We start from the raw sequence: 23136 nt of genomic DNA, 5'->3' as shown, positions 1-23136 counted from the left end.
AAAAACTGTCAAAGTCGTTGGTTGGAAAAGTTTATCGTGTATTTTTTGTGCATTTTTTCCCTATTTAGCCATTAATTATCAAGAAATATTGCTTTAAATATTCTCACGGAACCCCTAAAACGCGTTCGAATTGAAGGTAAGTGCTCGTTAGAGACAAATTTTGGTAAAAATCCGTGAAAAACATTGCGGATGACTCATTCGCGCGTCTCTCACACAAAGTTCGTTACTGAATTTTAATAATTTCTTGCATTTTTCATCAGGATTGGCATTGGATGTTAGCGAAATCGACATAAAACTCAAAATATGTCCACTTTAAGCACAATTGCGGCTTTCGATGATCTGCGGCGAAATCATGCAGTGTTGAGTGATGGAATCGCGGAAGAAGGTAATTCAATATTTTCAAGGATTTTTTGATTTTTTTCAAAAAAAAATTTTTTTTTCTTGTAGAATTTTTGAAATTTCTTCAGTTGCAAGAGGAATGTCGCAAACAATGGGTCCAACTCTTGGACAATGAAAAAAGATTGAAAATCGAGCTCGAATCTGCGAGTAAAACGATGACGGATCTCGAATCGAAACTACATCACGCCCGAAAATTGCTCGATATCGAGAGCAAGGCACGTCGCGATGCCGAACACGAACGTGAACAGTTGGAACGTCGCATGACGGCAGTTTTCGACTTGCTGAAAAACGATCGGGAAATCAAAGATGAGACTCGCAGCAAATTCGAGCAATTCAATAACTTCCAGAAAAAACGAAAATCCGCGCATTTGTTGCGTGTCGAGGAGCAACTTTGCAACGAAATTAACTCAACGGGCTCATTTTTGTCGGATTTATCTATCACACAGTCCGAAGAAGATTTCCTCGATTGTCACTCGAAAGTCAACAAAAGTTACAAAAAACATCGTGCCTCATCCGGCGTCGCCCATCAAATCGCCATGAACAAACGCAAGAGTCGCGAAACGCGTCGCAGCACCCATAAAACGATCGAAATTCAGGGCAGCGAGAAAATTGTCGCACACGCAAAAGTTACTGTCCCACAAGGAAACGGACCAATTTTGGCAGAATCTGTTGTCGAAGCAGTTCCTGCAACTTCAGACGAAATCATGGAAACCGAAAATCTTGCTCCGAAAAATTCTTATACGCAAAAAACGCCGCGAAAGTCACCTTTTCAAGCAACGAGTGTCATGAAAACGCCTTCAGCGCCGCCATTGTCGGAGCTTCAAACGAATGTCATGCAAACCCCGACACTTTCGCGTGCCAAGGAACGTCGTCACGAGTACTCGAACAAGACAGTGTTCAAATCCGAGTTGTGTACTTATTGCGAGAAGAAGATTCGGTTCGGTTGTGTCGCCCTGAAGTGCAAAAATTGTCGCGTTTCTGTTCATCCAGATTGTGCAGATAAGTTGAGCATGGCTTGTATTCCCGCTTCGAATACGCCTCAGATGCAAAAGGGACTTGGATCAATTAGTGACTTTGTCACGCAGTTCAAACCGATGATTCCAGCGTTGTTAATTCATTGCATTGATGAGATCGAACGTCGTGGGTTAAATGAAGTTGGAATTTATCGTATTTCTGGTGCGGAACGCGATGTCAGAGCATTAAAGGTAAGTTAAAATTTAAATTATGAACATTTCTTAGCATTTCGTTCAAATTTCAACTAATTTCAAGTAAATTTCAACTGATTTCAACTTGATTTCAAGAAATTTCAAGTTAATTTTAACTAATTTCAACTAATAAAAATTTGTATCGAGAATGAAAAATTTTATTTCAAAAATTTGAAACTTAATTTCAAGTTAATTTTAACTAATTTAAAAAAAAATTCAACTAACTTTTAATTTATTTCAACTAATTTCAACTAATAGAATTTCAAATCAAGAATGAAAAATTTTATTTCAAAAATTTGAAACTTATTTTAAACTAATTGCAAGTAAATTTCAAATTGATTTCAAATAATTTCAAGCTAATTTCAACTAATTTCAAGTTAATTTCAACTAATTTCAAATTAATTTCAACTAATTTAAAATAAATTTCAAATAATTTTTAATTAATTTCAACTAATTTCAAATCAAGAATGAAAAATTTTATTTCAAAAATTTGAAACTTATTTTAAACTAATTGCAAGTAAATTTCAACTTGATTTCAAGTAATTTCAAGTTAATTTCAAATAATTTCAAATTAATTTCAACTAATTTAAAATAAATTTCAACTAATTTTTAATAAATTTCAACTAATTTCAACTTAATTTCAACTAATTTCAACTAGATTTCAAGTTAATTTCAACTAATTTCAACTTGTGTTCAAGTAATTGCAAGTTGATTTAAAAAAAATTCAATTTGAGATCAAAAAATTTAAATTTCAAAGAAAATCGAAAAAAAAAAATGTTGACCATTATTTCGTCATTTTTTTATTGAATTTTTTCCAACAACCATGTCAAGTGTTTGTAAATGTCGGTATAAAGCACATAACTATCCGGCGAACATCCTTCCTCCTTTTCCTCATTTCTCATGCCAACCGAAACAATGCCTCGTACTACCCACAAATCATTTATTTTGAAATACATTCCGCCGCCCGAATCTCCCGAGCAAGCAGCTTTCTTCGCATCCAATTCTCCCGCACAGAAATTCCCATCGTACAAAAATAATCCATAAAAATCCCGATTGCTGTCGAGACAAGCCATCGTTTTGGGCACTTTCATCTTTGCCTCGCGCAAAACATTCGATAATTCGCCTTTTTCGGTCCTCCCAAAGCCAATTACTGTTCCAACTTGATCTGAAATGTCAAAATTTTCTAAAGGCAAACACGCTGGTTGAATAAATTTCGTAAAAATGACACTTGTGCTCAACTTTAACAAAGCAATGTCGTGTCGAACGGTCTCTCGATTGAAGTTTTCGTGACAAATGATGCGAAAAACGCTAAATTCCTGCGAGTTTTGATCAAAAACTTTCAAATTATGACGTCCCAAGTGCACTTTTATCCTTTCCGGGATGAGTAGATTGCCGTGCTCCAACACACAATGCGCTGCGGTGAGAATAAAAGTATCGCTGATGATCGTCCCGCCGCATTTATACTGAAAAGTTCGGATGGAAGTGTGAAAAATTGACGCATGAAAAGGCCAATCGCCAGATTTTGCTTCGTCTCCATGGGAAATTAGCTCCGAATGATACAATTGTCGTGTCCCGCAAATATTTTGAGGAGAGGAATGTCTCACTGGAAGCTCTGATGAACGTTTTTTCCCTTCAACCGGGTGATCGCAGATCGGATTTCCATTAAATTCAACATTTTCGATGTCAGGAAAGCCTCGAAATGAACCCTTGATGATGATTTTGTTCAAGGAATTTGGATCCAAGTGAAAATTTTCGACCAAATCTCGGGAGCTTTGAACGTACATTCCTCCGGGGGACTAAAAATGGGTAAAAATTTAATTTTTAGTGAAAAAATTTGATGAAAAATTAATTTCTTACGTATCCCAATCGATATCCTCGATCAAATTTGACCGTCAAAACATCTTTACTCCTTCGATTTCTCATTTTTCGTCTTGCGGCGGGCGGTAAATATCCAATGCACCAAAATTTCCTTCGCGAATGACGTTCAATGATGATTTCTTGACCCCATTTACACACAACAGACGGGTTTTTGGGTCGATTTTCACGAAAATCTTCGATATTGAAGTCACATTGGTTCACTGAAAGGCTCTCATGACCCCATTCTTGCCTGCTATCCGTCGAAAAAGGTTGTTTAATGTCAAAATGTTGAGATTGCGGGAATGTTGGTCCAATAAAAAAGTGATTTGAGCCACTCGAGAACGATCCTGTTGAGAAAAATGTATGACTCGCGGGATTTCGAGTGAATTTTCCGAATCTGTGATGAATTGGAAAGAAGTGAGATTCAGAATTTTTGATTAAAATCGTCAAAAACACACAAAAAACGAGCGACATTGTCAACGCGTGTCACAAAAACAAAACAAAACATGTGCGAAAACCGTTAGAAATAATTTTTTATCTCTTTTCAGGAGAAATATCTTCGCAGCAAAGCCATTCCTTGTCTCACAAACATCGATATTCACGTAATTTGTGGTTGTGTGAAAGATTTCTTGCGTTCGTTGCAAGACAAACTCATTCCGTCGAACATGTGGACCGAATTTTCGAATGCCGTACAAGCAGCGCATCCCGATCAAGTCATCAGAAGCTTAAAAGCGGCAGTTGGAAGACTTCCCGAAGCTAATCGAGACACCTTGGCGTTCATGATCCAGCATTTGCAGAGGTAAATTTTCAATTTTTTATAAAAAAAATCATTTTTTCAATTAAAATTTCTTTTCAGAATCGCTGAATGCCCGCAAATAAAGATGCCTTTGGAGAATCTTGCCAAAGTTTTTGCACCGACGTTGATTGATCACTCGCATCCAGACTTGGATCCGAACCAAATGTACGGCGAAACGATGATTCAAGTGGCAATTATGACAAATTTGCTCAACATTCCGGGAAGTTATTGGAATCAATTTACGAGCACAAATATCGTTGGGTATTCGGTGACTTCGAGTTCGGAGCCGGAGCGCGATACAGCACATGATGCAAATAGCAATGGAAGCAGCGGAAGCGGAGGCGTTGGACAAAATCCGAAATATTATGTTGGAGGTGAGTTTTTTTTTTGAATTTAAAAAATTTTTGATTTTTTGTCGTAATTTAAAAAATCAAAAATTTTATGAAAAAAAGTTTTATGAAAGAATTTTTTAAATTTTTTAAGAAATTAAATCTTCTTAATTTTTTTTTTCAAAAATATTTTTCATAAAATTGGCTTTTAATTAATTTTTTTAAAAAATTATTTTGATTAATTTTTCTTTTTAATTTTAAAAATTTTGGGATTTTTTTAAGGAAATTATGTTAATTTTTTTTAATTTAAATTTTAAAATTTTTTTATTATTTAAAAATTTATTTTTTTTATTTTAATATTTAAAAATTATTTTAAAATTAAAATTTTAAAAAATTTTGTTAAAAAGTTAAAATTTTTTTTTTAAATAAATAAAATTTAATTTTTTTAAATAAAATTAATTTTGTTTTAAATAATTTTTTTTTTAATTATTTTTTTTTTATTTTTTTTATTTTAATTTTTTATTTATTTAACTTTTTATTTTAAAAAAAATTTAAAAAAAAAAAAATTTTTATTTTTAAAATTTAAATTTCAAAGAATTTTTTTAAAATTTTAACGAATTTAAAAAAAAATTAAAAAAAAAATTTATTTAAATAGTTTTTTTTTTTAAATCTCAAAACTTTTAAAATAAAATTAAATATAAATTAATTTTTAAAGAATTTTAAAAATAAAAAAAAAAATAAAATAATTTCTTAAAAAAAATCTCAAATAATTTAAAATTTTATTATAAAATTGATCAAAATAAAATTTAAATAATTTTCAAATATTTAAATATCATTGTGTGAAAAATATTTTTATAAGTCCTTTTATTAAAAATTTGTATGAAATAGAAAAATTTTTATCAAATTCTTGAAAAATATTAAAAAATTTCAATTTCAGATGAATTTTTTCACTTTTTTTTCAAAAATTTAAAAATTTCGATAGAAAAAAATTAAAATTTGATTTTTTTTTTAAGGTACTCCATCATTGCGCTCCGCCAAGAAGGAAAGAAAGTATTACGCGACTCCCCCCTACCCGAAAAACAAGAACAAATAATCATCACTCGAGCGTTGTGACACAAAAAACGATGATCAACAATAAAAAAAAGTATTTTTAAACACATAATTTTAAGAAAAGTGTCTCGAAAGACGACGCAAGCATCATAAACTTAATCCTTTTGTAGATAATAACGAAATTTTTTGTATCTCTATACCATTTAAAATGTATTTAACCACCAACAACCAGTTTCCATTGGACCAGTAATATACGATGTTTTGTTTATTTGACATTAAATTACGTATTTTTTTATTGCCAGATCCATCACCACGTAAGCTACAGATAAAAAAAAAAGTTATTGCGAAAGAGGCTTTTGTACTGTACGGATGTCCAAAATTCGAATCAAGAAACAGTTTTTCGAGAGTTTTTTTACGCCTTTTGCTGCTCGAACGGGTCTTTCGCGATGTTTTTATCGAGCAACGCTTCGCCTTCGGGGTCAACTTTGCTCAGCTCGGAAAATCCCTCCTCATCGACGAAGCAAATTTCGTGTCCATCGGGATCGGCGAGGATTATTACGCGAACGGATGCCTTGCCGGGCGTGTCTAATTTGATCAAATCCGTTAAAATTGGCCAATTATTCTTCTTGATGGTCTCCTGAATCGCGGGTTGAACATCTCCGGGCACCGCAAAAGCGATTCTTCCGTAAGCTTGAGCCCGATTTAAGGGTTCTGAGGTCTTGTTAAGTTGCAATCGAGCTTGATTCTCGCCATAAGTCAAAACCGCACTGTTGTCCGTTTGAACGACAATTTTCATCTGGAGCGTGCTGTTCCAATAATAAACGGATTTCGGGATATCTGTGACGTTAAGAGTGACTTGCATCACGGGATCACGATCTGTGGGCTGCGTTTCGTTGACAATTAAAAAGCGATAACCGCCCGGCGAGACAAGAATATGTTTGCCATTTTCCATTGTCGATGGATAATTTGCGGCTTTGGCACGTTCAATGACAGCCGACGAACGAATTGTGATGCCGCCAAAGTCATTTCCCATCTCGTAGCTCGTAACGCCGTAATTGTAAGTCAGCTCAACGACAAAATGAGACGATTCGGGACCATAACCGACCATCGTTTTGCTCCAACGATTGTCATAAGGCCTAAAAATCAAAAGAAAATCTTTGAAAAAGTCAAATTTTTCATAAGAATTTCATTACAAACCCGTTACACTGAGCATCACAACCTTGCGTAAACTCCTCATGCCTCAGAATCTGTAATAGATTGATGGAATTCGTGTAATTATCTATCGGATTGCGTCATTACATGCATTGTAATACAATGACACAGCAAGTTACCTTCATGCCCAAGATTTTGCGATAAAAATCCATGGTTTCCGCACGTTTTGCCACTTTGAAGACATAATGCAAGGCACGTCCCGCAATCATTTTCTCAGGAAAATCGTTAATTTTGTGTTAAATATTCCAATTGGAAGGCACTGAATTCGAAATTTTATCTGAAAAAGAGAATTTTTGTTTTAAAAATTAACAAATTTGGCATTGACGAGGGGTTTTACTTACGAAATGTTAAAATTAAAAGGAAAAATCTGCTGCTTTGTGATGAAAATTGTGGAAAAACGCGGAAAAAGCGGCGTTTGTTATTGTGCTCCGAATTGCTTTGCACAAAGGTAGGGTTGCCAGATTTGTCTTTTCTGAATTATTTTTTTTTCATTCAAAACGATGAAATTTTAATAATTTTTTGACTGATTTTTAATTTATTTTGCGATTTTCTAATTAAAATTTTATTTTAAATTTCGATGAAAAATTTTATAAAATTAAAAAAAAATCATTCGAAAATTACTGAAAATAAAATTTGAAAAATAACTTAAGAAATTTTCGAAAAAATATTTTTGGAGAGAAAAATTTATATAAAAAAAAATACAATTTCTTCAAAATTAAAAAAAATTCCAAATTTATTTTTTTCAAAATTGAAAATTGTCAATAATTTTTTTTAAATATATAGACCCAAATTAATCTTTTTTGATGAAATTTTATATTTTTTTTTTAATTTTTTAAAGTTTTTTTAACGAAACAAAAACTTCAATTTTTATTTCTTTTTATTTTTTAAAAACCTTTTCGATTTTAACGTTTCGAATAAGAAAATTAAAGTTCAAATATTTTTTTTTAAATTTTGTATTTTTTTTCAATATTAAATTTTAATTATAATTAAAGTTATATATTTTTTAAAATATTTTGTATATTGTTTTTTTTTTAAATATTCATTTAATGACAAATGAGTAATTTTTACTCAAATTAAATGTAAAATTAATTAATTTTAAATAATTTTAAAAATTGCTAAAAAATTAAAAGAAAATCAAATATTGTCAAAAAATTTAATTTTTAATTGAATTCGTAATATTAAATGAAATAAATCTTTAAAAAATTCACTAAAAAAGTAAAATTTTTATCTTAAAAATATTTTTTAGAAAAAAATTGAAAAACTGGCAACCCTATATGAAAATACCAACCCTGCGTAAATTGCGCAACCCTGCAGAGGTAAACAACAACAAACATTCAACGATTTCCTGAATTGGATTTTCGTTCGATTTTGAGGACTATCTCGAATAAAAGTCGCTAAAAAGTGAACAAAAAGTTGAACTCTTACACTTGGAAGTGTATAAAACCAAAAATTCACGGATCTGACGTAATTTTAAGGAAAATTCTTTGAGGTAAAAAGTTTGCTTGCTTGGCTTGCTTTGAAAATTTCAATGTTTGTCCTCCTTTTTTTTTCGTAGAATCAGCACTAAATATGGCAAGAAATGCAAATAAGCAAGTGAAAGCTCAAAAGGGCTCGGATTTGAACAAAAATTCAGTCGTTATCCAGAAGGGCATCAGTAGATCTGGTCGTGCCATCAAACCAAAAGCTATTTTTGGAGAAAGTGTCGTTGAGCTTGTCAAGGCGAAAAATAACGAGAAGGCGGCAAAGACAGCAAAATCGAAGGTTGCTGCGAAAAAAGCTGCTGAAAAGACAGAAAAGAAAGTTTCGGAGAAAAAAGTAGCAGAAAAAGCTCAAGAAAAGAAAGTTGAAAAGACTTCGGAGAAAAAAGTTGACAAGACATCAGAGAAAAAAGTTGAAAAAGTAACCGAGAAAAAGGTTGCGGAGAAAAAAGTTGAAAAATCAGTAGATAAGAAGGTAGATAATAAAGTAGAGGAGAAAAAAGTTGAGAAAGTAGTTGAAAAGAAGGAAGAAAAACCCGTCGCGAAACCCGTTGAAAAACCAACAGCAAAGAAAAATGGACCCCCGCCAGCAAAGAAACAAGCTGTCGTAACAAAAGTTGTCAAAGCGCCCGTCTCTCCCATGGTTGTTAGCCCAAAAATCATCCAAACTTTCCTCCCGAAGCAACAATCTCCGCAAACCCCATCAGGAATGCCCAAAGGATTCACTCCCGTAAACATATCTGCCATCATGGCGGGCAGCCCGATTCAACCCGCGAAACCTGTAATGGCAAAAATCGTTTGTGTCTCGAATCAGCCAAATAACTCGACGCCCGTCAATGCCATCACAACACACCCGACTGTCACAAACAACAACAGCAATCTCGCAAAAACTATCGTCCTGAAGCCCGTACAAAAGCCCATGACTTACGAGCAACGCGAAAAGGAGATTCAAATGCTTCGTGCTCGTCTCGCCAAACTCGAAGCGGAACAAGAAGCAGAACGCAAAGCACGAGTTGCTCGACAAGGCGTCTTAAAAACTCCGGAAGTGACAATAATCCGAAAGATTATTCAAAAACCCGCCCTCCCATCGCAACAACAACAACAAAAAATCATGATAAAACCGAAGCCTGTTGTTATTGCGCCAGCTCCTGCTCCGACTCAAGCCGTTTCTCGACCTGTAGTTGTGACATCAGTAGCTTCTGTGCCCCCCAAACCATCAGTAGCTCCTGTTCTGGCGAAAACATCAGTAGCTGTTCCCGCGAAAACATCAGTAGCTACTCCTGTTGTCCCAAAAACATCAACATCTTCTCCCGTGATCGTTGTGTCGACGAACGAAAATCGCCCCGCGCGAAAAATAAAGCCCACATGGAAGGCCATGGAACAAGATTGACACGAAACTGATAGCCAAGATGATTCACTTTGAGTACAAATCGATCACGTAGAAGAAGATATTGACTGTTTTTCTATTAAATTTAAGGTTTAAACAATTTTTTTGAAATTCTAAATAATAAAAAAAAAACGTTTTATTTTGCTGATGTAAGTAAAAACTTCACAAGATTTGTCATGAATTGGTGACCTTTGCAAATTTTCCGTATTCCAAATCCAAATTGAGGAAGATGAATGGACCGTAAATACTTCACAAGATTTGTCATGAATCGGTGACCTTTGCAAATTTTCCGTATTCCAAATCCAAATTGAGGAAGATGAATGGACCGTAAATACTGATAAAAGTCAAAACTTTATTCGACGACGCATTAACTGCCAACAAATCCGCCGTTTTACAAGGATGCAAAGCGAGAAAAGGACGAAAAAACAAAGGATGTTCCATTTGTGTGAGAACTTGATTCAAATCTTCGGAAATTTCGTTCTTCTCAATGAAGATTTTACGAAATTCTTCCAAAGTTAAAAGTTGACCTGAATCTGTATCTTGCACATTGAAGTACATCACAGGCACTGAATAGCTCAAAGAAAACAAAATGTGATAATCGATGAGAAAATTTTGTTCTGTATCGTCTTCATCTGTTTATATCGCAAGAAAATGCCTCCTGGATCGTCGTTCACACGTTCTAAAGTCCATTTATCGTTCAATCTCTCGGAGATTTCAATTATTTCCTTGACTTGAACCTCAAATTCGTCGTATGTGAGATTTTCTGACATTTTTTCAAGTAGTTTCTCTCAGAAATTGTCGAAAAACGAAGAAAAACTTGAAAAATCCTAAAACCAGCTGATTTTAAAGATTAAAAATTTGCCATCGCTCATTCAAGATAAACATTAAAGCAGTTCAAAACACAAAAATTCCTTAAAAAATTGTTGAAAAATATGAAAGTTGATTTCACATACGACTTTTCAAGTCTCGGATTCGAAAAAGTAATCTCATATCCAATTGAAATTCCTTACGAAGAATCCACAGATGAGCTTGCCTATCAAATTGTGTCGGAAAAAATCAGCCCACTAATGAAGATGACAAATGTAGATGACCTCAAATCGGGTTTGTCGGCTTTTGTTAAGGAAGAAAACCAAAAATTTCGAGATAATTTCAGCAATGAGCTCGTTTTGAAAGCGATGAATGGCGAAATTGATCTCGAAACGATCATTAAAAACACAGAAAAGCTCTACAAGGAAGAAGTTTTGGAATTTGCGGAGAAACAAGAAGCTTGTCCGACTGATTGTGAGATTTTCGCTCAGAGTTTCAATCGTCTCGTACATTCTTCGACCTTGCCTGAAATCATGGAGAAGGAAAAAGCCTATGCAAATGTCATAAGCGAGATGACAATAAAGATGGAAAAGGAAATAGCAGCTCTGAATAACAGGCATCAACATGAAATGGACGAGACAATATTGAAACTTGATAAATCTGTGACGACGGAAGATGTGAATAGGCTTCTTTCGAAGCAATATGCCGCTCAAAGTATGTTACGGAAGAAATGGGAGAGCGAAATGGATTCATATCGTGGATTTCAGAAGCACGAATTTCGGAATTGGATTGTGGATGAGACGGTAAAGTTGCAATCGCATGCCTCGAATAACGTCAATGACCAAACGCCGTTGGGAAATAAGAGTTTAACGATGTTCGTGACGCAACAATCGTCGCAAGAGGAAAGTTTTACGATTCATTTGGGGTCGCAATTGAAGCATAATCACAACATTCGCATCCTGAGTGCACGAACGGAAGATCTTTGTGCCCCCTTGTACGAAGATGAGAGTCTTGGAGGCTTGAATGCTGCTCTTGGACTGTATTCAAGCTCATTAACGGGCATTGTGGTACTCACTCCCTCAAGTTTTCTCAAGCCAAATTCCTCAATAGTCTCGAATTGCAATAAAAGCACCGAAATTCACTTTGACCAAATCGAACAACAAATCGACAAAATCAAATTAGACGTTGAAAAGTTGCAGGATCCCGCTTCAAGTCGCAAAAATAGTTGCGCCGAGCAAGGAAATGCAAGCGAAAACTTGTCTCGTCTTCTGAAACCGGGAGATTTTTTCATCACACGTCATTCGAACATCACGTCGCATGTTATTTTTCACTTGATTATCTCTGACGAGACTTATCACAACATCGACGAGATCAATTCGCGACATCCAATTCTCAATCCGGGTCTGAGAAATATCATTAGGACGGCAAATCGGTATGATATCACGACACTTACCATTCCAGCGTTGTTAAAAGATGAAATGACGGAAGATATGACAGTAAATTGGTGCATGAGACGTGCTGAACTGATATTTAAGTGTGCCAAAGGTTTCATGATTGAATCCGCTAATTGGGGAGGATCGGAATTGAATACGTTACAGTTTTTGTTGCCGCATAATATTACGCCAGATTTGTTCCAGATGTTGGCTTCGATCATTCCGAGTGTTTTTAGAGTTGCGAATCCGAAGGTTTTGCAGGAAGAAGATGAAAAATAAAAAAAAATAATGAAATTATTTTATGAATTATTATGCAATAAATTGATGGTACTCGAAAAATTATTAAAATTAAATATTTTTAATTTTTCCAAATATTTTTAATGCTCCAAAAATTAAATAAAAAAAAAATAAATAAAATATTTTTGAAGCTCAAATATTGAAATTTTTTGTCATTCTCTTGAACATTTTTAATTTAATTTTTTTCACTTTATTTTTTTTATTTAATTTTTTTAGTTCTAAAGTTTAAAAATTAAAATTAAAAAAAAAAATTTAAAATTTTTTTATTTTAAATAAAAATTAAATTTTCAATAAAAAAAATAGTTCTAAACTTTAGAACTAAAAATATTAAATTAAAAAAAAATAAAATAAATAAAATATTTTTTTTTATTTTCAAAAATTTTTAATTTAAAAATAAAATTTAATTAAAAAAAAATAAATTTTTCAAAAACAAAATATATTTATATTTTAAAATAAATAGAAAAAAAAATTAAAATTAATAAAAAAAATAAAATTAATTAAAAAAATTAAAATTAATTAAATAAAAACTAAAATTAATTAAAAAAATTAAAATTAATTAAAAAAATTAAAATTAATTAAAAAAATTAAAATTGATTAAAAAAAAATAAAAATCTTTAAGAAAATGTCACAAAATTTCAGTTTTTGAGGTCCAAAAATATTTTTTCTCATTTTTAAAAATTTTTAATTTTTAAAGGATGCTTCAAAAAGTTTCAAAATTTTGAAAAAAAAATTAAATTTTTTAAAATACCTTAAAAAGTGAATTTCAATCAATACCTTAAAATTTTTTGATGAAAAATGTTAACGAATTTTCATTTCAAATAAATTTTTAGCAACTCCATCCAAAAAATCATCGATTTTGACATCTCTCATGTATCAAAATTAATTTTTAGTATTCGTCAAAAACCAAATTTCGGTCTTTTTTGCATGAAAATTGAGATAAATGTCTCTCCATTTGGTTCCGTAGGCACAAACAATGAGTGAAGCACTGCAAATAGCTTGTCGTTTGTGCTTAGAAGAGAATTGCAGAGACCATTTTTACGATTTACACCTTGACGAGGGAAATAATCGTTCGAGCAAAGCTCTTGCTGAAATATTTCGGATCAATGTAAGTGATTTTTTTGAAATTTTTTAACAAAATTTGACTTTTTCTGCTTTTAGGTTGAAGATGATGCGACTCTACCAAACCGGATTTGCTTGGATTGCAACGATCGGTTGTTAAATTTGTACGATTTCTACTTGGAAGTGATGAAAAATCAGGCAAAATTGATGCTCGACCTGAATTCGCATCCGAAAAAGAATGAATCGCCGCAACCTTCGAACATTGTGGATTCGGAAAATCCGCCAGAATTACAAACAGCTAGTCAAGACTCACGGATCTCAACGAGTACGAGGCGCAAACGGAGGAAACGTCAACGTCGGGGGTCAACGCATCGCGATCGGGAGCTCACGCCGCTCAGTACGGAAAGCGAAGACGATGAATTGCCGCTTTCGGTGCTCGTGCGTCGTCCAAGCGAACAAAGTAATTCGCAGAAATTTACGTGCCAAGAGTGTTCCGAAGAATTTACGAAAATTTACTTGTACGAGACGCACAAAGAGACGGTTCACAGCTCATATCCCGTGGATGCGTCACCAAATATCGACACAATCAAAATAATAACGCACTCGGGCAACGAAAACGTTCTCAAGTTCAAATGCAAACTTTGCGCATTCCAGTCAGAGTCGCAATGGGAAACGCGACGACATCAAAGCACGACGCACAACGCCACAAATTCCCAACCAAACGGACAAAAATTACTGAAAATTCTCTCGTTGAATGCCGTTGCCGAGCGAATTCTCATCATAAAAAAGAAGAAAAATCTCACGCCCGATCAACGACTGAAAACTTTCTACGGCTTCAGTTGTAGTCGATGCAAGCCACCGATGGAGCTGCCAACGCTCGCCGCTTTCGAGAAACATGCCGAAGAAACGCACAATTTGACGGATATTGCGTGGTTGTGTTGCGACGTGAAATGGCGCCATCATCAGTTGAAGCAACATTTGAATTATCATCTCGGGGTACCGCAAGTCGTTATGAAACGAGACAATTTTTTGTTTCAAGCCGGGTCATTAAAAGCAATAGAAATCGTTAATTTAGCAGAAATTGACTTACCGTCGATCGACAAGCCGAGAAGCTCTCGTACAAGACAAAGATCTAAATAATTTTTTATTTTTTTTTTAATAGAAAAATGTTTTATATTAATTTTATTTTTACTTCACAGTTAGTAATTCCAGGCAGTTATTGCCGACGAAAAAACGAATAAATTTCACTGTTTAACAAATTTTATGGATTTGCTTTAAAAATAATTTTTATTTCAATTGAAAATGATAGCGGACTAAAAAGATAATTTTTTTATTAAAAATTTTAAAAATTAGAAAAAATTAGGAAAAAATTTAATTTTGTCTCCAAAAAAGAAAAATTATTTTCACAAAATTTTTTAATTGGATTTTGCTTAATTTTTTTATTGATTTTAATTCAATTATTTTTAAAATTTATTTATTTTTAATTAATTTTTTTTTTTAATTTTTTAAATTAATAAATTTAACTTAATTTTGATTTTTCAAACTAATTAATTAATTTAAAAATTTTAATTAATTTTATTTTTATTTTATTTTATTTTTTTATTTAAAAATATTTTATTTTTATTTTTTAAATTTTAATTTAATTTTTTATTTAAAAAATATTTTTATCAATTTATTTTTTAATTTTTAAAAATATTTTATTTTTATTTTTTTAAATTTTAATTTAATTTTTTTATTTAAAAAATATTTTTAATTAATTTATTTTTTAATTTTATTTTATTATTTTTTTAATTTTAATAATTTTTTTTATTTGGTTACAATTTCGTTAAATAAAAAAAAATTAAAAATTAAAATTATAAATAAAAGAATAAAAAATTTAATTTTTTAATTTATTTTAAAATTAAATATTTTAAAGGCATAATTCAATTGAAAAAATCCAAAATTTCAAAAAAAAAAAAAAAATTCAAGCATATCAGTAGAAATTTTTTTTTCAAAAATTTTTAAATAATTAAAAAAAAAAATTTTAGTCTTCTATCATTTTCAATTAATTTCAAAAATTTTAAAGCAAATCTTTGAAAATTTTTTGAACCGTATTTCAATTCCAACTTACTCAAGATCACTCATCTTTTCCTGACAAGTCAAGCATTTTGTCGAATTAGATCCGATTGCTCGATGATAAATTACTTTGCAGCGCTGACAAACACTGTATTCCGTATCATGCATCAAATTACTTCCCGAATTCTTCCTTTTCGCGGGCATTTTTGGCTCAATTTTCGCATTTGACGTCTCCTCAGGCAAATCTTTCAGTACCACAGTGACTTCTTCCGACACAGCTCCTTCTTGCGTCGCGAGTTTTCTCTTGTCGATCAAGCAACAATCGATTTCTCCCTCAACTCCCGCTTCGGAATCCAAAATTTGGTTCACGAATTTTTCATGTTCAACTGTGGCTTGTTCCTCTTTTTCGTCGTCGGTGAAATCAAAGTCGAGATCTTCGTCTTCCTTGTCAGGCAAGGCAATGTTTTCCTCTTCATCATCCGAAATGACAACTTTTTCCGGGTCTTCTGTGTGATCTTCGATGTATTCCAAAATTTCAATATCGTCGGATTTTTGCTCAGTCTTTTCAAGAAAATTGTTATTTCTATGCGAAATTTTTCTTTTTCGTTTCGCAGGAGGTTCCTGCCGCGACAGAATTGTGACTGTTTCGGCAAGTTGACAAAAAAATTTGTAACAAGCTTCAAGTTGAGAAGTGCATTTTCGGCAAATTTTTGACTCTGGATGCCATAATTTGTCGTTGCCAACCTAAAATTTTGTCAAAAAAATTAATGATCAACAAGCGAAATTTTTCGTTGAAACTTACCTCGTATCCGTACATTTCGTAAAGTTCTTTCTCGTAGTCTTTGAGAGAAGCGTTGAGGGATGCACTGTCTTTTAAATGCACGATAAGACAAAGCCGGCATTTGTCTGGAAGGCGAAAATCTGTTGGGAATCGATCAGAAGCTGTTTGTTTAAGAGACATCTTTTGTGTTGAGATCCGCCGCACTGACATCGGCATGTTACTGAGCTGTCATTGTACAGGGCGTTCATTCAAAAACCGCACCTTTATTTTTTTGTGAAATTGAAATTTTTTGAAATTTCTATTTTTTGATGAATATTTTAATTTTTTTTCCAAATTTTAGAAATTATCTCTTTATTTTTTTAAAAATTTTGTAAATCATGAGATAAAAAGTCTTTGAAAAGGTATAATTTGAAAAAAATCTTCAAAAAAAATGTATATAAAAAAAAATTATTGAAAATTATTTTAGAAAAAAAAACGAAAAACAATTCAAAATCACTAAAAAAAATTACTAAAACTACTAAATAAAACATAATTACAAGTTTTTACCTTTTGTTAGCCTCCAAAAATACGAAAATTTCGAATAAAATGCGGAGCTTCTTCAAACGCGTCCATACTGCTCTGAGTCATGCACACGAATGATTTCGTACGTGCGAGAATGTTTCATGCGAGTATACACACACCAATGCAAAACATGTGTATGCTACACGAATTTTACACTAACACACACGCAAAAATGTAATTGTTTATTAAATAAATACTTTGGCCGGAGATATTTGTCTTAAGGGAGGGTAGACTAAAAAATTAATGGCAATGAGGGATAGTATTTATGATAACTATAAATAAATATTTGGTGATTTGGAGGAGAAAGAGATTCAAATATTAAATAATGTGGCAGCAACCTAGCTCTTCTTCTGAATATTCAAACAATTTTGATTTATTTTATGCAGAGGTTCGTTTATGCTGTTTGCTCTTTTCTGTATAAATTGGAATGATTAATAATTTTCTCAGGTCAAGGATATTGAAAGACGCGATTCGGTTCTTACATCCGAACAACAAATCAATAGATTACTACGGAAAGGAAGTAGTTATTTTAATCTCAACCCATTTGCAGTCTTGCAAATTCCACCAAGTCAAATTAATATGCCATTGGAAAAAATTAAAAAAAAGTACAAGGTATTTATTTATTTATAAAAAAAAAATGAATTTCTTCCAACTTACATTCCCTTTTTTGAAATAAAAGACCCTGTCCATATTGGTTCATCCAGACAAAAATACAGATCAAAGAGACCGTGCTAAGGATGCATTTGACATAGTGAACCGTTCATGGAAAATTTTAGAAAATGAAGTGTCTAGAAAAAAGTGCATGGATATATATGAAGAAGCTAAAGATCGTACGGACATGATGATTGCAGCTAAACGTAAAAAAAACAAAAAAGATGGATATCCAGATGCTCCGATTCCCGAAGATAATCCAGAAAAATACGAGCACACAATTTACGTAACAGTTATGAAACTTTTTGCAGACATGGAAAGAAAACGACAACAATTAGATGTGCGAGATATGGAGGAAAGAAAACGCAAGGTTAGTTGTGATGTATTGTATTAGTTTATATGGTTATAAATATTAGAACTCATATTTGTTATTTAAATAGCGTGAAGCGGAAATTGAACAAGAAGAAGCTCTGAAAGCAGAACGAGAATGGCAAAGGAATTTTGAAGAGTCTCGTCAGTCACGAGTCAACAGTTGGCATGATTTTCAATCTAAGAATAAAAACAAAAAAAAGAAGAAAGATAAAGGTTTGTTTAATCCTCCAAAACTTAAGCCGGAAAGTCGTTAAAATCTTTAACTTTTTCATTTATAATATTTGATAAGAATTATTTATATTTTTTAGAAATAAATAAATTTGTTAAGTAAACAAATAAACATTTTAACGTCATTTAAAAAAAAAACAGAAATAAAAAACTTATAAATAAAAAAATAGTCTTGACTATTTTTGACGAGGGTCAATACGATCGGATTTATCTCATTCAAACAATAACCTTCAAAAACAGTGAGCCGACAGTAAAGGTCTCGGCTACTTAAGTGTGTTCCGAAATATTTCACGCGCAAGTCATGCCTAGACAAACAAAAAATGAACCTAAATAAATAAAAATTTCACGAAACACCAAACAAATACAAAAAAAAAACAAATACTTTGCTAATTCAAAAATAAATATTTAAATATGACAATCAAATAAAAATATCCACAATAAATATAAATATAAATATAAATATAAATATAAATATAAATATAAATATAAATATAAATATAAATATAAATATAAATATAAATATAAATATAAATATAAATATAAATATAAATATAAATATAAATATAAATATAAATATAAATATAAATAAATATAAATATATAAAATATAGTAAAATATAAATATAAATATAAATATAAATATAAATATAAATATAAATATAAATATAAATATAAATATAAATATAAATATAAATATAAATATAAATATAAATATAAATATAAATATAAATATAAATATAAATATAAATATAAATATAAATATAAATATAAATATAAATATAAATATAAATATAAATATAAATATAAATATAAATATAAATATAAATATAAATATAAATATAAATATAAATATAAATATAAATATAAATATAAATATAAATATAAATATAAATATAAATATAAATATAAATATAAATATAAATATAAATATAAATATAAATATAAATATAAATATAAATATAAATATAAATATAAATATAAATATAAATATAAATATAAATATAAATATAAATATAAATATAAATATAAATTTTGTAATTTGTAAAAAGATCATAAAAATTTCAGTTGAACACACTGTAGTGCCTTGTTTAAAGAAATGTCAACATAAACAAAAAGCAAAAAAATCAACAACTCTTCAATATCTTTTGTTTTTTTCTTTTAAAAAATGGAACAATTTATGAGTTCGTGCCGCGTTTGCCTTTGTTTTATCGATAAAGAGACAAAACTCGAACAAGATTGCAATGACAACAACAATGGCCTCGTGAAATTCTACTTTGAAAAATCCACAAATTACAAAATTCTGTCTGACGAACCACAAAATTGTTGTTCCTTCTGCTATGCGGAGCTCTTGCAGTCTGTGCGTTTCATCGAAAAATGCGAAAGAACGCAAAAAATTCTTGATGGCTTGCGAACAGGGATCGAGACAAAAAGTGAGACTGTTTCCGTGAAGGATTATTCGCATATTTTGGATGTCGAACTAAAAGAAGAAGTCGAAGAAAATGTAAAAGTCGATAGAAAAACTCCAAAAAGGACAAAAAAGTTGGAAATCAAAGTAATTTGTCCGTATTGTGCGACCCTCGTCAAATCCAGCTACTTGGAGAATCACATAAAAAGTGTTCATTCCGAGCCACGAAACGCCTTCATGTGCGACATTTGCTCGACGCATCTCAGTTCGAAGAAATCTGTTATTCGACACATGAATCACGTTCATCTCAAGATGCAAAAGTACAAATGCAAAATTTGCGGCATCGAATTCCCCAACGAATCGCTCCGCAAAGCTCATTTACTGCAAATTCATAAAGTTGTGCCGCCCAAAGCGTGTCCCTATTGCGATTATCGCGCTTTTACAAAAGCTCACATTACGCGACACACAATGCGACATCGTGGCGATCGCAGATTCAAATGCCCGACATGCAATTTTGCTTTTGTGACACTTTTGCAACTCCAAACGCATCAAGCGGTGCACTCAGATGAGCGAAATTTCGAATGCAGCGAGTGCTTGAAGCGATTTAAGACGAAAAAGAATTTGTCGGCGCACAAAAAATGCCATTTAGCGTACGAATACGAGTGTGCCGTGTGTGGAAAAGCCTTTTTAACGAACCAGATGATGCGAAATCACGTCACGAAAATGCATCCAGAGTATGAATTGCCGCCGGCGGGCACAGTGATGAACAAGGAAGCAGTTAAGAGGATGAAAAATATCGAAAAGGAAGTTTTGAATTATCACTCGACGAAGACAGAAGCAACGAATGCCTTAAAATGAGAGCTTTTTTGGAATTAGTGTGGCCTTTTAGATTAGATATTGAATTGAGAATGAAGTGTCTTAAAGTAATGAGATTAAAATTTGAATAAACGTACTGAGAAAAAATTTAAATTAAGCCAAAAGTTTAAAAAATTTTATTTCAAGAAGTTGAAATTTATTTTCAAGAAATTGAAATTTATTTTCAAGGAATTGAAATTTGATTTCAAGAAGAAAAAATTTTATTTCAAAAAGTTGAAATTTATTTGCATGAAGAAAAAATTTCATTTCAAGAAGAAAAATTTTTATTTCAAGAAACAAAAATTTTGTTACAGAAGTAAGAATTTTGTTTCAAGAAGTAAGAATTTTGTTTCAAGAAGAAAAAAATTTATTTCAAAAAGTTGAAATTTATTTTCATGAAGAAAAAATTTCATTTCAAGAAGAAAAAATTTTATTTCAAGAAGTTGAAATTTATTTTCATGAAGAAAAAATTTCGTTTCAAGAAGAAAAATTTTTATTTCAAGAAACGAAATTTTTGTTTCAAGAAGTAAAAATTTTGTTTCACGAAGAAAAAAATTTATTTCAAGAAGAAAAAATGTTATTTCAAGAAACAAAAATTTTATTTCAAGAAGAAAAAAATTTATTTCAAAAAGAAAAAATTTTATTTCAAGAAGTTGAAATTTGATTTCAAGAAATTGAAATTTTATTTCAAAAATAAAAAATTTTATTTCAAGAAGTTGAAATTTTATTTCAACAAATTAAAAAATTTCATTTTCGATCAAAAATGAACCAAAAATTGAACTTTTTTTCAAAAAATAAAAAAAAAAAATTTAATAAAATTAAGTCAATTAAAAGCCTCTTTCATACTTCACATATTTTATATATTTCACTTAATTTTTCCAATTAATACTTTAATAATAATAATAATTTTTGTGACACACATGGAAATTACGAGTTTAAAAATTACTTCAGATCTAAGATCCCGTTTTCACAAATGCACAACGAGTTAAGAAAGCAACGAATTGCTTAGACACTGAAACATGTTAATGGAATCATCTTGCTCTTCCTTGATCTGCGTGACTTGCATTTCCTTTTCGGCATTATTTTGTTCATTTTCTCCCTGATTATTTGCCGCATTGTTCTCCTGATTGGCATCTTTGGCGTTCATATCTTCAAATAACGCCACAACTTCGTCCTCATTTGACGCTTCGTCGGCATGCCGAAGCCGAATGTGACGCTTCATGTTTTGCCGGTACATTGAGAGGAAGCCGCACGACTTGCAACGCAGCTTGGTAACGCCCGCGGCGGGTTTGAATGGCGAGGCAGCATAACGATTCTTCAAAACTTTCGCTAAAATGGTCTTTTTGTGTTTCAGCGACATGTGAATCTTGAGGTTGCGGGTTGAATGGAACGCGCTTGAGCAGAGAGAGCATTTGAAGCGACGCCGATCATCGAGGTTTGATTGGTTTTCCGTGGAAGTTGCTTCGTCGTCGTCATTTTCGTCGTTTTCGCCATCGGCAGGGAGGGAAATCGACATCGCATTGGGCGTCGTGGATTGTCGGGTGTGCCAACGTTTGTGATTATACAACTCTTGGCGCGTATTATGCTCCGAGGGGCAAATTGTACATTTGAAGGGACCATCCGTGCTGTGAAAAATAAATTGATGTTTCTTCAATTTGTGGTCGTTATCGAAGACTTTGTCACAAACATCGCATATAAAGCCATGCGCGAGGGTCTGATGACGTTTTAGCGACGACTTTACCATGTAACTTCGCTCACATTTGTTGCACGGAAATTTATAAATACTGTCATTGGTCTCATCTTGCTCGGCAGGCGTCACATTCCCGTTTAAAGAATTATTTTCTTGATTTTTCGCGTTTTGCCCTCGAGGACGTAACATCCGAACTGCTGGCGTGCCCAAATGATACTCAATATGATCGATTAAAAATTCCCGACGAATTTTCGTTTTGCAACACATGAAGGACGTCACCTCGATATCGTGCTCCTTCAAACAATGCTCCTCATATTCCGTCAATTTGTTGAATTCGACACTCGTGTTACACGTCGTACACTGCAAGCCATAGAAAATTTTAATTTTTTCATCATCCGTCATGGTTTCTTTGATCATTTTTATCTTCTCTTCGATGGCTTTTCGCTCCTCGAACGTCAAAAACGGCTTTGGCGTGCTAAAAATCTCGGGTTTTGCTTCGACAATATTCGAATCGGAGCGAAATGCATCCATACTGTTGTCCAGTTCCATGTCGCCGCCTCCAAAGTCTTCCGAGCTGATGTTCATGACATTCGTCGACGGGATTGCGGTGTAATGACGCATCGAAAGTGGATTTATGAGCGTTTCTCGGGGTCTCGAAGCATGTGAGGATGCCGCATTTATCCCATTTACGAGGATTTCTTGGTTTTTCTGCACAACCACGAAATAATCGTAGAACAAAAGGACTTTGTGGCTGCATTCGATGCACACTTTAGTCGGAAATGTGGCGTTGTTTCCGTGCTAAAACGAAGAAAAAATGTGAAATTAGCGTTTTTTTGGTGAGAAATTAGTCATCTTACAATAATGTTGAAAATTTCTTTGATGGCAATCCGACATCTGATACTGTAATCGTGTCCCAAGTCTTCGTAGTTGTCGTCTGCGCGACATTTTTTCAAGCATAATCGACAGAGTTTGGTGAAACTCGACATTTTTTCACTGTTTTAGCTTGTTTTGAAGCAACAAAAGCATGTTACGAGTTGAAAAATTAGCAAAAAATGGCAGTACTTGCCGGATAAACAATTTTTTTGACAACTTAGTGACAAGCTAATGTCAGGGATGGCGGTTAAAGGGGCCTTAAAAAATTTAAGAAAAAATTTTTATGGTCGATCCAAATTTTTTTTGAACTTTTTGTCCCATGCTGCATTTCAAAAGTCAAAAATCCAATGGAGCAAA

The 23136-nt window shown here is 32.2% G+C and overlaps 11 protein-coding genes across 14 annotated transcripts; 6 read left to right on the top strand and 5 right to left on the bottom strand.

The window, feature by feature from the left end:
- Nucleotides 1–5910, top strand: LOC134835835 (rac GTPase-activating protein 1). Of its 2 annotated transcripts, none has more exons than XM_063850817.1 (6): nt 1–136; nt 261–385; nt 448–1604; nt 4010–4260; nt 4318–4631; nt 5600–5910. In XM_063850817.1, exons 2-6 carry the CDS (start codon nt 304–306, stop codon nt 5677–5679), a joined length of 1884 nt encoding a protein of 627 aa, XP_063706887.1. In that variant the 5' UTR covers nt 1–136; nt 261–303; the 3' UTR covers nt 5680–5910. The 2 variants fall into 2 exon arrangements, with proteins under 2 accessions (XP_063706887.1, XP_063706886.1); XM_063850816.1 differs by having other exon boundaries at nt 3–140.
- Nucleotides 2392–3954, bottom strand: LOC134835839 (serine protease 42-like). The gene is made up of 2 exons (XM_063850822.1): nt 3462–3954; nt 2392–3400 (listed from the first exon to the last, which is right to left on the bottom strand). The coding sequence occupies exons 1-2, from the start codon at nt 3933–3935 to the stop codon at nt 2405–2407; spliced, it is 1470 nt and encodes a 489-aa protein (XP_063706892.1). The 5' UTR covers nt 3936–3954; the 3' UTR covers nt 2392–2404.
- LOC134835849 (glyoxalase domain-containing protein 4) lies at nt 5886–7312 on the bottom strand. The gene is made up of 4 exons (XM_063850834.1): nt 7190–7312; nt 6968–7125; nt 6834–6883; nt 5886–6772 (listed from the first exon to the last, which is right to left on the bottom strand). The coding sequence occupies exons 2-4, from the start codon at nt 7055–7057 to the stop codon at nt 6049–6051; spliced, it is 864 nt and encodes a 287-aa protein (XP_063706904.1). The 5' UTR covers nt 7058–7125; nt 7190–7312; the 3' UTR covers nt 5886–6048.
- An 863-nt stretch (nt 7313–8175) lies between these two features.
- LOC134835840 (transcriptional regulatory protein AlgP-like) lies at nt 8176–9862 on the top strand. Its single transcript, XM_063850823.1, has 2 exons — nt 8176–8337; nt 8404–9862. The coding sequence occupies exon 2, from the start codon at nt 8418–8420 to the stop codon at nt 9714–9716; it is 1299 nt and encodes a 432-aa protein (XP_063706893.1). The 5' UTR covers nt 8176–8337; nt 8404–8417; the 3' UTR covers nt 9717–9862.
- On the bottom strand, nt 9834–10545 carry LOC134835852 (ubiquitin-like-conjugating enzyme ATG10). Its single transcript, XM_063850837.1, is given in 2 exon segments — nt 9834–10345; nt 10348–10545. Coding segments are annotated over 2 exon segments (507 nt in total). The 5' UTR covers nt 10484–10545; the 3' UTR covers nt 9834–9974.
- A 70-nt stretch (nt 10546–10615) lies between these two features.
- LOC134835837 (protein C12orf4 homolog) lies at nt 10616–12334 on the top strand. Its single transcript, XM_063850820.1, has one exon. It carries the CDS (start codon nt 10646–10648, stop codon nt 12230–12232), a length of 1587 nt encoding a protein of 528 aa, XP_063706890.1. The 5' UTR covers nt 10616–10645; the 3' UTR covers nt 12233–12334.
- An 800-nt stretch (nt 12335–13134) lies between these two features.
- On the top strand, nt 13135–14571 carry LOC134835842 (uncharacterized). The gene is made up of 2 exons (XM_063850825.1): nt 13135–13355; nt 13409–14571. Exons 1-2 carry the CDS (start codon nt 13224–13226, stop codon nt 14447–14449), a joined length of 1173 nt encoding a protein of 390 aa, XP_063706895.1. The 5' UTR covers nt 13135–13223; the 3' UTR covers nt 14450–14571.
- LOC134835848 (uncharacterized) lies at nt 14442–16909 on the bottom strand. 3 transcript variants are annotated; one of them, XM_063850832.1, is made up of 4 exons: nt 16692–16909; nt 16167–16406; nt 15420–16108; nt 14442–14556 (listed from the first exon to the last, which is right to left on the bottom strand). In XM_063850832.1, exons 2-4 carry the CDS (start codon nt 16359–16361, stop codon nt 14526–14528), a joined length of 915 nt encoding a protein of 304 aa, XP_063706902.1. In that variant the 5' UTR covers nt 16362–16406; nt 16692–16909; the 3' UTR covers nt 14442–14525. The 3 variants fall into 3 exon arrangements, with proteins under 3 accessions (XP_063706902.1, XP_063706903.1, XP_063706901.1); XM_063850833.1 differs by having other exon boundaries at nt 14452–14581; XM_063850831.1 differs by having other exon boundaries at nt 14529–14622.
- A 59-nt stretch (nt 16910–16968) lies between these two features.
- Nucleotides 16969–18077, top strand: LOC134835850 (dnaJ homolog subfamily C member 8-like). Its single transcript, XM_063850835.1, has 4 exons — nt 16969–17094; nt 17154–17318; nt 17386–17727; nt 17798–18077. The coding sequence occupies exons 1-4, from the start codon at nt 17032–17034 to the stop codon at nt 17981–17983; spliced, it is 756 nt and encodes a 251-aa protein (XP_063706905.1). The 5' UTR covers nt 16969–17031; the 3' UTR covers nt 17984–18077.
- Nucleotides 18078–19062: 985 nt separating this feature from the next.
- On the top strand, nt 19063–20333 carry LOC134835843 (zinc finger protein 724-like). Its single transcript, XM_063850826.1, has one exon. It carries the CDS (start codon nt 19122–19124, stop codon nt 20217–20219), a length of 1098 nt encoding a protein of 365 aa, XP_063706896.1. The 5' UTR covers nt 19063–19121; the 3' UTR covers nt 20220–20333.
- A 726-nt stretch (nt 20334–21059) lies between these two features.
- Nucleotides 21060–22969, bottom strand: LOC134835836 (zinc finger protein 808-like). Its single transcript, XM_063850818.1, has 2 exons — nt 22764–22969; nt 21060–22704 (listed from the first exon to the last, which is right to left on the bottom strand). The coding sequence occupies exons 1-2, from the start codon at nt 22890–22892 to the stop codon at nt 21202–21204; spliced, it is 1632 nt and encodes a 543-aa protein (XP_063706888.1). The 5' UTR covers nt 22893–22969; the 3' UTR covers nt 21060–21201.
- Between the last annotated feature and the right edge of the window lie 167 nt (nt 22970–23136).

The sequence above is a fragment of the Culicoides brevitarsis genome, chromosome 3, assembly GCF_036172545.1.
Source record: "Culicoides brevitarsis isolate CSIRO-B50_1 chromosome 3, AGI_CSIRO_Cbre_v1, whole genome shotgun sequence".
NCBI classification, from domain to species: domain Eukaryota; kingdom Metazoa; phylum Arthropoda; class Insecta; order Diptera; family Ceratopogonidae; genus Culicoides; species Culicoides brevitarsis.
The sequence above is the reverse complement of the archived record's forward strand: the minus strand, read 5'-3'. Positions and strand labels throughout refer to the sequence as shown.

What these genes read in the sequence shown, in the direction of transcription:
- LOC134835835 (XM_063850817.1), top strand. Translation starts at nt 304, where the DNA reads ATGTCCACTTTAAGCACAATTGCGGCTTTCGATGATCTGCGGCGAAAT. An exon ending in TGATGGAATCGCGGAAGAAG is followed by an intron (nt 386 to 447) that starts GTAATTCAATAT and finishes TTTTTCTTGTAG; the next exon opens with AATTTTTGAAATTTCTTCAG. An exon ending in ATGATCCAGCATTTGCAGAG is followed by an intron (nt 4,261 to 4,317) that starts GTAAATTTTCAA and finishes ATTTCTTTTCAG; the next exon opens with AATCGCTGAATGCCCGCAAA.
- LOC134835839 (XM_063850822.1), bottom strand. Translation starts at nt 3,935, where the DNA reads ATGTCGCTCGTTTTTTGTGTGTTTTTGACGATTTTAATCAAAAATTCT. An exon ending in GAGGATATCGATTGGGATAC is followed by an intron (nt 3,401 to 3,461) that starts GTAAGAAATTAA and finishes ACCCATTTTTAG; the next exon opens with TCCCCCGGAGGAATGTACGT.
- LOC134835849 (XM_063850834.1), bottom strand. Translation starts at nt 7,057, where the DNA reads ATGATTGCGGGACGTGCCTTGCATTATGTCTTCAAAGTGGCAAAACGT. An exon ending in GCAAAATCTTGGGCATGAAG is followed by an intron (nt 6,884 to 6,967) that starts GTAACTTGCTGT and finishes AATCTATTACAG; the next exon opens with ATTCTGAGGCATGAGGAGTT. An exon ending in TGTGATGCTCAGTGTAACGG is followed by an intron (nt 6,773 to 6,833) that starts GTTTGTAATGAA and finishes TTTGATTTTTAG; the next exon opens with GCCTTATGACAATCGTTGGA.
- LOC134835840 (XM_063850823.1), top strand. Translation starts at nt 8,418, where the DNA reads ATGGCAAGAAATGCAAATAAGCAAGTGAAAGCTCAAAAGGGCTCGGAT.
- LOC134835837 (XM_063850820.1), top strand. Translation starts at nt 10,646, where the DNA reads ATGAAAGTTGATTTCACATACGACTTTTCAAGTCTCGGATTCGAAAAA.
- LOC134835842 (XM_063850825.1), top strand. Translation starts at nt 13,224, where the DNA reads ATGAGTGAAGCACTGCAAATAGCTTGTCGTTTGTGCTTAGAAGAGAAT. An exon ending in CTGAAATATTTCGGATCAAT is followed by an intron (nt 13,356 to 13,408) that starts GTAAGTGATTTT and finishes TTCTGCTTTTAG; the next exon opens with GTTGAAGATGATGCGACTCT.
- LOC134835848 (XM_063850831.1), bottom strand. Translation starts at nt 16,361, where the DNA reads ATGCCGATGTCAGTGCGGCGGATCTCAACACAAAAGATGTCTCTTAAA. An exon ending in ACGAAATGTACGGATACGAG is followed by an intron (nt 16,109 to 16,166) that starts GTAAGTTTCAAC and finishes ACAAAATTTTAG; the next exon opens with GTTGGCAACGACAAATTATG. An exon ending in GAAAAGATGAGTGATCTTGA is followed by an intron (nt 14,623 to 15,419) that starts GTAAGTTGGAAT and finishes TTATCTTTTTAG; the next exon opens with TCCGCTATCATTTTCAATTG.
- LOC134835850 (XM_063850835.1), top strand. Translation starts at nt 17,032, where the DNA reads ATGTGGCAGCAACCTAGCTCTTCTTCTGAATATTCAAACAATTTTGAT. An exon ending in AAATTAAAAAAAAGTACAAG is followed by an intron (nt 17,319 to 17,385) that starts GTATTTATTTAT and finishes TTGAAATAAAAG; the next exon opens with ACCCTGTCCATATTGGTTCA. An exon ending in TGGAGGAAAGAAAACGCAAG is followed by an intron (nt 17,728 to 17,797) that starts GTTAGTTGTGAT and finishes TTATTTAAATAG; the next exon opens with CGTGAAGCGGAAATTGAACA.
- LOC134835843 (XM_063850826.1), top strand. Translation starts at nt 19,122, where the DNA reads ATGGAACAATTTATGAGTTCGTGCCGCGTTTGCCTTTGTTTTATCGAT.
- LOC134835836 (XM_063850818.1), bottom strand. Translation starts at nt 22,892, where the DNA reads ATGTCGAGTTTCACCAAACTCTGTCGATTATGCTTGAAAAAATGTCGC. An exon ending in AAGAAATTTTCAACATTATT is followed by an intron (nt 22,705 to 22,763) that starts GTAAGATGACTA and finishes TCTTCGTTTTAG; the next exon opens with CACGGAAACAACGCCACATT.